The sequence below is a fragment of the Tarenaya hassleriana genome, unplaced genomic scaffold (assembly GCF_000463585.1).
Source record: "Tarenaya hassleriana unplaced genomic scaffold, ASM46358v1 Cleome12, whole genome shotgun sequence".
In the NCBI taxonomy this organism is placed as follows: Eukaryota; Viridiplantae; Streptophyta; class Magnoliopsida; order Brassicales; family Cleomaceae; genus Tarenaya; species Tarenaya hassleriana.
In genome coordinates, this window is record NW_010962392.1 from 447,875 (window position 1) to 459,159 (window position 11,285).

General features: G+C 33.0%; 2 protein-coding genes across 2 annotated transcripts in view; both read right to left on the minus strand.

Annotated features, from left to right (window-relative positions):
* Window positions 1-1,251: 1,251 nt before the first annotated feature.
* Window positions 1,252-2,694, minus strand: LOC104806211 (BOI-related E3 ubiquitin-protein ligase 1-like). The gene is made up of 2 exons (XM_010530986.1): window positions 2,530-2,694; window positions 1,252-2,336 (listed from the first exon to the last, which is right to left on the minus strand). The coding sequence occupies exons 1-2, from the start codon at window positions 2,580-2,582 to the stop codon at window positions 1,400-1,402; spliced, it is 990 nt and encodes a 329-aa protein (XP_010529288.1). The 5' UTR covers window positions 2,583-2,694; the 3' UTR covers window positions 1,252-1,399.
* A 7,571-nt stretch (window positions 2,695-10,265) lies between these two features.
* Window positions 10,266-11,285, minus strand: part of LOC104806213 (chitotriosidase-1) — a 2,064-nt gene continuing 1,044 nt past the window's right edge. Inside the window, 2 exon segments of the mRNA XM_010530987.2 lie at window positions 10,266-10,462; window positions 11,004-11,285. The exon segment at window positions 11,004-11,285 is cut by the window's right edge and continues 12 nt beyond it. Of these exon segments, the coding sequence (XP_010529289.1) occupies window positions 10,419-10,462; window positions 11,004-11,285 (326 nt within the window). The 3' untranslated portion in view covers window positions 10,266-10,418.

The following is an 11,285-nucleotide window of genomic DNA, read 5'->3' on the forward strand; positions in this document are numbered from 1 at the left end:
AATGAAATTTATGAGTAACAATAATAATAATAATAATAATAATAATAATAATAATAATAATAATAATAATAATAATAATAGGGTTTGGTGAAGAGGGAGAAAGAGATGGGGGTGAGAATAACCAAAAGGAGAGAGAGAGAGAGAGAGAGAGAGAGAGAGAGAGAGAGAGAGAGAGAGAGAGAGAGCAAAGCATGTGGTGAATCATCATCATTTTTAACACTTTATTTATTTTCTGTACGAACCCAAACCCAACCCAACGACGTACCATTTTGGTCGTATACGGTACAGCCCCACTTTCATTTATTTAATTTTAAAGTTGTAATGTAACGTAATTCCTAACATTTATATATACGTATAATGGATAATGACAGAGTTAACGTTTCCAGGACGCAATCATCGTAAGTCGTGAATTCTCACACATCGTTTTTATGTGCCACTACCCAAAAAAAAAATAATGGGAGAACGGGACAACAAAATCAACATTGCATATTTATGTTTTTGTCCACACCCGCACATGACATTGATATGACATGGGTTTCTTGAAATTTTTCATTACACGACACAACTTATAATAACTCTGATTTTGAAAAATAAAATGTCTTTTTTTAAAAGCAATTTAATTCATACTATAATGTCTTTATGTGCCCCCCTTTTTTTTTTCAATTTCAGAACGGTCCACATGTTCTCTCGAAGGGGTGAATCACTTTGTCGTGTATATAAATATAGAGTCGTATCTTATTAGTGACGTCTTAAAGAGTTTAATTAAATCACTATTCGTATCCTTTTGTTTAATCGTTATTTCGTGTTCTTATGTTGTTTTTAGGATATATTTTAAAAATTGTTGGGAATGAAATCGAATTTTAATATCAAAATTTCATTTTTGAAATGGCAGTATATAAAATTCGAGGAGGGACGTGACGTGAGAAAGGGGGCCAAACAATTTGAAACAAGAAGCACGTCACATGTTTGCAGTCTCTTCAATTCAAAGCTTCTGTTTCTTATTTATTTCAATTAATTTTTTGTTGCCTTTTTCTCAAATTCCTATTTTGGATTCCATTGAAATTTCCAAACTAAGCAAAAGCGCCCACTCCTACTAAAATCTATATAAATTAAACCCCCAAAACTAATATTTAAAAAAAAATCCAAAATAGAAGAAAAAGGATAAGATCACAAATACTTTGGTCTATATTTTGATTACTATGACAATAATATATAAAATATTATAATAAAATCGGACGAAACTGGTGCAAGTGAACAGAAAAAAATTCTGTATTTACAAAGAACGATTTTACAAAAGGAATCATTGATATCTCTGTTTGTAAAAACTTAAAAATGTAAAATTCTACGGAGAAAAATATTTGGATTTTAAAAAAAAAAGAAAAAGAAAAAGAAAAGAAGGTCAAGACATGTTAACATGTACACTAGCGTTCATGACCGTATCGCAGACAGGACATGCACGTAGAAGAGCCGAACCACAGACCGTACACAGACACAGATGCCGACACGGCAACACCAACACGCTCGCCTCCCTCTCCCCGCATTTCCGGCAACTTCCCCTCACTCTCCGCCGCACAATTCCGACGCCGGCGACAACTCCGGTATCTTCCTCCCCGTCTCTGTCGTTACCGACGGCGCAGCTCCCGCAGCTGGACTCGGCGTCGTCTTCCACTGCGGCGGCGGAGGGGCGGTGATCGTCGACGGCGGCGGTTTCTACCTGAGCCAGGACCTGTTCGAGGTTGGTTCGGAGGTTGTTGGCGGTGGCTTCGTTGGTTTGAGCCAGGTCGCGCCAGATCTGGTTCTCGACGTAGAGGCTCTTCACCCGTTCTTGTAGGACCCAGTTGAGTTTTCCCATCCGTACGACCTCCTCGTCTTTCTCCTTGAGCTTCTTCGCTATGGCGTTCTGAACCGCAAACACTAGAACCCGCGTTTGCGCCCGATGACGCTCCTCCAGCTCCATCACCAGCTTCTCCGTCTGCTGAGCCAAGAACCGGTCGATCTCCGTCTGCTGGTTTTGGATCTGAGACATCAGTTCTTGATCGAACAGCGATCCGAACGCTGTTTGTCTCCGCTTCCGAGCCGCCGCCGCGGAAATGAGGAGAGCGTCGGAATCGCATAACGCGGAATCTCGGGGGCGTTTTCTGAGAGCGGCAGGGGGATTAACGTTGTAAGTGACGCCGCTGTCTGATTTGTTGAAGCAAGCTTTCGAGGCCGCCATGGCGATAGGATCTAAGGCAAGAGGTTGTCCGTACGGCCTAGCGCCGCCGATAGTCGCCGGAACTCCGGGAAAATCCATCTCGGCATGGTTCATCATGTTGGATTGAAGTTTAACGCATTCTCTGTAAACAAAGAAAACTCAAAACCTCAGAACACTGATGGAGAATCGGAAACGGAAGAAAAAGAAAAAGATAAAGGACTGCGAAGCGACGAGACAAAGATTCAGAAGAGAGAAAATCCCAGAAAAAAACCTTCAAAACGAGAGAAAAACACAGAGCTTTCCCGATAAACGAGAATAGGAGGAGGAAAATCTACCTGTTCGTTATAAACCGAGGGAAAAGGTTAACACGCTGGGCTTCCACCGCCATTGATACGTTCCTCGACCTTAGAGCGAGAGAGAGAGAGAGAATGTGGAGAAGGAGAGGAGGTGTGGCGACTGGTGAAAGAAATCTATGGTGGGTTTTATTTAAGGTAGAGAGAGAAAAAGTCAGAGAAGAGCATTTTCTAGAGAGAGAATGGGAAAAAACCATCTTTTTTTCTATTATAGATTACTATTTTTTCCAATTATTCAATGCACCCAAATATCTTTCCTTTTTAACGCATCCTCCCCCTTGACTTGTCAAATTTTTTCTATTTGTAAATGTTTCGTCCCCTAAAATAAAGAAAGTCCAAACCAATTTTCCATCATAATCTGCTATTAATGTCAATCATCCTAATCTTAGACTTTGTTTCCTTGTATTATTTCTACACTAATGGTATTTCATTATATATTTACGCGGAAATAAAAATCACCATAATTTACAATTTCCTTTTTTAAGCTCAACACTCGTGGATTCACGAAATCTATATATAGATTTTAAAAAAATAAAAACACTCAGAGAGATTTAATGCCCCCAAACATCCCCAGAAATGCAGTGAGGTGATTGGTCAGTCTGCGTCATAGACCAAACTTTCAGGGGTAATTCCGGAATTTTAGGTTTCGTCTTACTTTTTTTTATAAATTTAACTGCAGTCGCAGCAGAAGACAAAGCCCTCGGAGGTCGACACGTGGCATGTTCTCAACGTGTCGAATGCTCTGTACGTTTACCACGTCCGATAATGGCGAAGAAGATCCACGTGGCATGTTTGTAGGAGCCTTGATTCATTCATTTATTTTTTACATACAGAATTACACTCTTTTATTCTATTTTCGTCATTTTCTTCGGAGAAACAAAAAATATATACGAATAATATGAATTTTATTTTCGACTGAAATTATATAAACGTAACACGGCAATAATGTTATATAAAAATTTAGTAATGTAGGGTATTTTATCATCGAGGGAGGTGCACGTGCCAAAAGTGTGGACCATGTCGGGATAAAAGATGCCACGTTACTGTGGGGCCCATATGACCTTTCCGTTTGATTTCTTCTTCTCTCCTTTTTTTGGGTACCCTCTTTGTTTGTTGGTTTCCGGGTTTTGTCATAAAAATTAATAATTAATGAAAATAGAATAAAGGGAATTATTCGATAATGTATCACTGTACGGACAAACTAGGTGTTGTCATCAGTGAAGGGGTGATTTTCGATGTGGGACAGATGGAGCAAATAAAAGGCTTTACTTATCTTTGTGGACGCATTCATGCATCTCTCTCTCTCTCTCTCTCTCTCTCAATATATATATATATATATATATATATTACCATTGAAATATACATGAATTTATCACAAAAAGCTCCATATCCCATATTTCATTGAAAGATTTTTATGTTTTTAATGAATTTTTTTTACTTATTGGTACATACGGTCGCGTGTATACATTTGCATATATGTCATGTAACGTTTTTATATAGGCATGGTTAAGAAAATGCTTTAATAGGATATTAAATTAAGGATGTTGCTTTCAATATATACATACATATATATATATATATACACGATGGAACAATAAACATGAAGGTGGGGAAAAGAAGGGAGGAAGATTGGCAGTTGAAGCATCGTAAAGAAATGGTGGAAACCAATACATCACTATGACAGCAAAAAAGCCATCAAATTTTATAGTGGGTAGGAGTACCATATACTAGGCATGCCCTATATATGTATATATATGTATGTATATCACCATTTAAATTAAATTCTCGTGTAGTATTGATTGCTTTTTCATTATATTTATCTCGGAACAACGACAACACGACGCGCCACAATTTAGATGAAGCCTCGTGGATATTTTTCTTTCCGGATGAAATATTAATCTATTAGCTAATTAGACAAAAACATGATGGAGCGGGGCCATGGCCACATTCATGCCTTTGTGGAAACGTGCCCACAAGAAGATAATAGTAATAATAATAATAATATGATTCAACTAATGTGTAATGAATCTTACCATACTATATATATATATATATATATATATGTGTACATATATATATGTGTGTTTATGCGTGATATACATAGAGAGAGAGAGAGAGAGAGAGAGAGAGAGAGAGATTCCCACACTTCGTGTATATATGAGCGTATGTGTGTGTATATATATATATATATAGTCGTTTTCACGTCCATGTATGCACTAATATCACACTTATTGTATAATTTTGAATATGTAAATTAATTGTCGTAGACATTATATATGGAGAAAAAAATTGGAAGAGGGTAGCGATGGAAGCCAAAGAACGTGATGGGGTTGGGTTGTATTAATCAAATTGGTCCCATCACTCCCACCCACTGCTAAGCTCTAATGAAATCCTCCAACACGGGCCTTAGCTTTGTTAGGTCATTGACCCTATCATACTGAAAACGAAATTTTTATTTAAATATTACAATATTTTATTAGAAAAATGGAACAGTCATGGCCACTACTACATCATGAGTTGAGCATTTGCCTTGAATTCTATAAAGCACTGACAAAATCCCAAATGGTACAAGAAGGTCCCCATCTCCACTCCCGGACGTATATATTCATATTAGGAATGACGTGCCCAACGATTTTTTATTTTATTTTAAATTTTTTTTGTTAAGAAACTATATTTTCTGCCTTTTCTCTGAATACCCACTAAGAAAATTAAACAATCTCAATTCAACAACAATAATTTTTATAATTTTAATTTAATATTTTTTTAATGTATACATTTACCTTAATTGAATTTATACAATTTTAATTTGTTTAGCCCTAATACCCATAAAAATAAAAGCATATGAAAACATAGTTATCTGTATCCACAAGCATATATCCGCCTACCACAAGCATAATTTTTTTCATTTTAAATTAATTAATTTTATTTATTAGTACCAATTTTAATATATTTAATTTGTAATATTAAAATCGTTGGAACTTGATCAATTTTACAAAATAAATTATATTTATTTATGCAGTTGTTTTGATATATGGATTTGTTTAGAAAATTCAATATATAAATTTGGTGAAAATGAGTTAATTTAATAAGATAATTTTATTTTTCTAAAAATAACTTTTTAAAATATCATTTTAGTCATTATATCCATATTTTTAAAGAAGATGTTATATATTTTTTAATTCAGAAAATCAGAGAGGTATATTGTTGATATTCCAGTGGAAAGGAAAACGATATTTTTATATCCTTTGAATTTTTGGAAATAGGTTTTATTTGACCTTATTTCAATGTAATTATTGAGATTTTTTATGTGATAAACTTTGCGAAAACAATCTTAGATAATGGATTGATATAGGAACTACTGTTTAATAAGTTGCTTTGAAAAAGGAATTAAAACTATCACAAATATATTATCATAGATATATTTTAGAATGTAGTATTAACATAATTTTTCATAAAAATTTGAAAAAATATCTGTATTATTTTGCAATTTATTTATTAATATTCTGATAATGTTTTTTTAAAATATTGTAACTATATATATAAATATATGTATATGATTATATTTATTTCAATACAATATAGTAAAGGAAAATGGTGGAGGATACCGAGACTCCAATAATCTAAATGTATGCCACCATTTCTGGTGGCAACTCCCTTTATGACTTTGCACACACAATAGCACGTATATATTTATTCTATTCTTTCATATATATATATATATATATATATGATCGAATCTATTTACTTGAGAAAGCAAAAATGCCCTTTCTTTTTAATATGTTTTCCATATATTTTATATTTAATAATATTTGGTCTATCATTGAACAAAAGTCGAATGGGTGATAAGAGAGCAATTCCTCCCACTGCTCAGCATCTCTCTCTCTCTTCTTTTATACTTTTCTCACATCCCCTTTTATTTTGCTCTCTCTCTCTCTCTCTCTCTCTCTCTCGCTCTCTCTCTCTACTTTATGGGATTTGATTAGGGTTTTCTTTCTTGGTGAACATGCTTGCCAAGTCCTCGGGACAAAAGTGTAACAAATAAAAAACAAATAAAGTTTATTTGATAGGGAAAAAGCATATTCAGCGAATATGATTTCAAAATGAACATAAATCAATAAAGAAAAACCCCACATATTAATGAAAGTATCTTAATGTTCACATATGTTATATGTTTTACCTAGGTCATGTTTCATGTCTCTGCCCCTTTTAAAACTATAAGATATATCTAAAACTTTCATGATAAATATTTCAAATGGAATATTATTAGAGCTTATTGTTATTCCATGTTTAGGATATAATATTTATAAAAATTGTTTATCGGATATAGCTGTCTAAAAAATACGAATAAAATCAAATTCGAATACATACTAATACTAGCTAATCTTTTATAATATTTTATATCTTTAATAACATGCACCTTTTTTTTATAATCCGGAAATTCATCGAGCCTTTGATTCGATTACATCTTCCAAAGAATCGGGGAAACCTAGGTGAATATTCCCCCATATTTAGGTTTGAACTCATGATGGTTTGCATGTTCTCATTACCACTAGACCACTCAAATTTGGGTAGGTGCACGTAGGCAAAACATTTCGCTTTTGGAATTTTGTGTTTTAGTTTTACAGTGAACTTGTTTATCTTTTATGTCTAAATACGTGCGCACATGTAATTGTAGTCTTTTTTTAATGAAAATCTACTTTGTTTTACATTAGATTATTTAAAAAATACCATCATTTTTTCATATTACTTTCCTAAATTTTAGATTTTACGAATTCCCAATTATTGAACCAAGGAAAAACTAATAAATATAAATATATCTTACATTTGATATGGGTTTCGTGGCCGATTCTTTTTTTAAAAAAAATTCCAAAAGACTAATCGGAAATATCCTTATTGTTTTTTTTTCAAAGTTCAGCTAAAATATATTATTCGTTGATTCTTTCTTATTAATTTGTATATATATAAATGACGCCTGCATATAATTATTTGTGATAAATCTTCCGTTCGGACACATATTAAATATTAATATTTATTTTCGAAAAGACCCTTCGCTCTCAAATCACGAAAATGAAATTGTAAAAAAAAAAAACCAGAGCAAAATGCCGTGCCTCGAAAATTCAAAATATTAAAGGATGTGTTCGATCGACCACTTTGTAATTACCGACCAAATTGATAAAGCCAAGATATTTAAATATATAATTAATATAATCGAGACAAAGATTAGTCGTACGTCCACATATATAATTCGAATGATTTAAATGCACTCAATAATTTCCATGTCCCACTAATCCCGCCGCCTAAGTTATAACAATACACCAAGATTCAGATCTAGTAATATTTTTTTAATAATATTGTAATTTATAATATGCATGATATCATATAACGTAATACTTTAAAAAATTGAGATGACAAAATGATTCACTTATATATTTGTCATGATTTGGACAGACATCGACCACTGGTGTTAATCTTGAACGCAATTTGCCTTAATTTATGTTCAAATGGGACTATTATTAGTTTAACACGACAATCTAATAGCTTTAATCTGACACCTAATCTCCATGCTAATTAAAGTTAATCTTTATGTGGACTTTTGAATATTGAATAATTTAGAAAATTATTTCCATATTGTTCTACATATATATATATATATTGTTTGGTTAAATTTATGGATAAAACGAAAGGATTCATAATAGTTATAATTCGTTCAGAAAATGTAAAAAAATTTAAAATACTATTGGAAATATTAAATTATCAAATTGGTATAATGATGGATCTAATATATAAAGATTAAAAAAATTTAAATCCGTTGCTTCTAAGAAAGAGCAAGGTTGATAAATATCACAATCACAATGAAGAAGGGAAAAAAAATACAAAGATAATGTTAAAGTGTCATTCTCTAACCGGATATATATTGCAATTATTAGTCAAAGAATATGTGTTTGGTTAGGATAATTTATTCAGTTTTTTTTTTCACTATCCAATTTAATTTCTTTTCTTTTAAATTATATTTTATAATTTATCATATCCTTACTCGTTTTTCCGGAATAAATTGAAGTAATCCATTTCATCATATAATGCATGAATTATCAATAAAAATTGTATCCAAACCAATGCATAGATAAATATCCGTTGTATCCAATTGCACATCGAAATTAAGTATACGTATTTGATTATTATAATGCAGCTGGATTTGGACCGTGGACTGCAAATATGGAATTAATATATATATTATATGCGTCAAATGAAAAATTGGAATAACGGCATAATTTTATGTTAAGAATTTTATGTATTTGTCCTTTTTTTCTCTATAAACCTGTTTCACTTAATTAAAAATAACCAATTAAAACGTTGAAATTAATTAATGTTTACAAAAATACGTGAAATCAATTACCTTTATGTATATAGAGATAAAAATCATGCCATATCGCATATATATAATCAACGTATACAAGTATTACCATGAAGTAGCCTCCGTAGAGGAATTAGGCGGCTAATTATCGCTATTAATTATAACTAATCCTCAATAATGAAGCATCATAATTTGGATAACTTTAGTTAAATGTCAAAATCAATATGATATCGGCAAAATGCGATGCTTGTAAAAGGCCTTTTAATATTTGGTCCGTCAGGTACACATGCTAACGTACGTATACATATTCGTATTATACGGCGAGACAGAGACACGCGACTTACCAAAAAAGTCAAATATTAAAACAAATTGCCACGTAATTCACAACTTGTTTTCCATATCAAAAGGCATTATCCAATTTATTATATAAAACCTCCGACTGTTTTATAATGTTCGAAATTTAAATAACTTCAAATATATAATATATACATATTACGTAGAGAATCAATTCCTCATTTCATAAAATGCTTTTTATTGATGGATGGTGATTGATTTTTAGCCAATTTAAATAAACTTCAACGCATGTATATGCATATTTTTCTACGTCCGCAACCATATATAATATATAAAATATATACTATTACAATAATATCTTATATTTATTGCTAAAATGGAAACATTACCAACATTAAGACATGTCGTGTACTCTTATCCCATGTTTGGTTAGTGTTTGTTTACGAGACCGAATGGATATTGACGGAACCTGAAAATATAATAAAATATAACAATTGACGTGTAAAATATTTCTTCCTGTTGTGAAAAAAATCGACGAGCTTATAACATATGATATAAGTCGTTATAAATTTTGAAATTTTAATTTCCTTTCATTAACAATTTTATCAATGGGTGGATTGAATCGCTACTCTTTGTGTGTGTGAAAAAATGTAATGAAAATCCAAGGGGATAAGGACCCAAATAAGTGTGTGATTTTGAATATGGGCTTTGAGATGTGAGCCCAATTTGTCAACTTCCAGTAGAAAATAGAATAAATCAATTTTAATGGGCCCAATGGTAGACCCAATAATGGCCCATATGTGACTTTTGAAACGAATCGAGACCCAAAACTTATCGTCGATGTTCCAACGCAAAAACAAAAATCAATAAAAAAAAATATGTTGTTGCCTTCTAAAGGACACACGTGGCTGGTTCCTATTCGTTAATGCACGGCCTTTGAATTGTAAATGTTGTTGACATTACAGTGTTTGGGGGCCTCTATTTAATGGCTTTCCCTGTTCTTTCTCGCCGAAAATTCAAAGGAGAGAAGATTAAAAGTCTTTGTTGTTATTTTAGATCCATTATCATAATATGATCGAGCGGTCCAAACGTTATATATTGATATTCAAAAGTATGGCATGTAACCGTACAACTTATTTTTATTTATTTATATTTTTAGTTTGTAAGATATTATGTCATTATTCCTTTCGTTACTAGACGGTACAAAGTATGAAGAAGCCCTCTTCTAGCTGATGGCGGCTGCTGCTGCACCATCCCATGTCCGTGATGCTATCCATGCACTCAATAATTTCCATGTCCCACTAATCCCGCCGCCTAAGTTATAACAATACACCAAGATTCAGATCTAGTAATATTTTTTTGAATGTATTATACAATTCGGAGTTATATATATCTCTCTCTAGCGATGGACATTTCGGGTTTTGGTTCGCCATTTGCCCAGTAATACGAAATTAGAACTGAGTGTTACTCAGTTCGGTTTAAATGTCGGATTGGTTCGGTTCGATTTTGTTTTATGAGAAAAACTTCATATTTACCATAAATTCATATATAATTGTGAAATATTTGGGTTTTAATTCGATATTTATTGAATTGGATTCGGTAACGTTTCATTCGATTGCACAAAAAATGAATCAAATTAGGACCGAATGTTATTTGGTTCAGTTTATAACCAAATTTCCGTACCGAAATGTCAAGCCCTATATATACTCACATATATTCAATATTTGTTCAAACGTTTTATCTCATTCTTCTTCAAAATCGCATATATATATATATATATAGAGAGAGAGAGAGAGAGAGAGATGCGAACCAGCGCGGGAGAGGCCGAAGTTGTCGTCAGCTCCGACATGCCAGGAGAAGTAACCGAGCAAACCCTTCTGCTTGGCATATCTAACTTTGGTCACGATGCTCTGATTATCATCGTACCCTATCCACGTCGTTCCCGCGTAACAGTAATCTCCGACCACCGTCGAGTTGTACACCGTCACTGCTCCGTTATCCACTATGAACCTCCGTATCTGTCCATATCCGATCGAACCATCCGCTGAAATCGCCGCTCCTGTCGTTGGCGCGAAGTAGCTGTGGCTGGGTG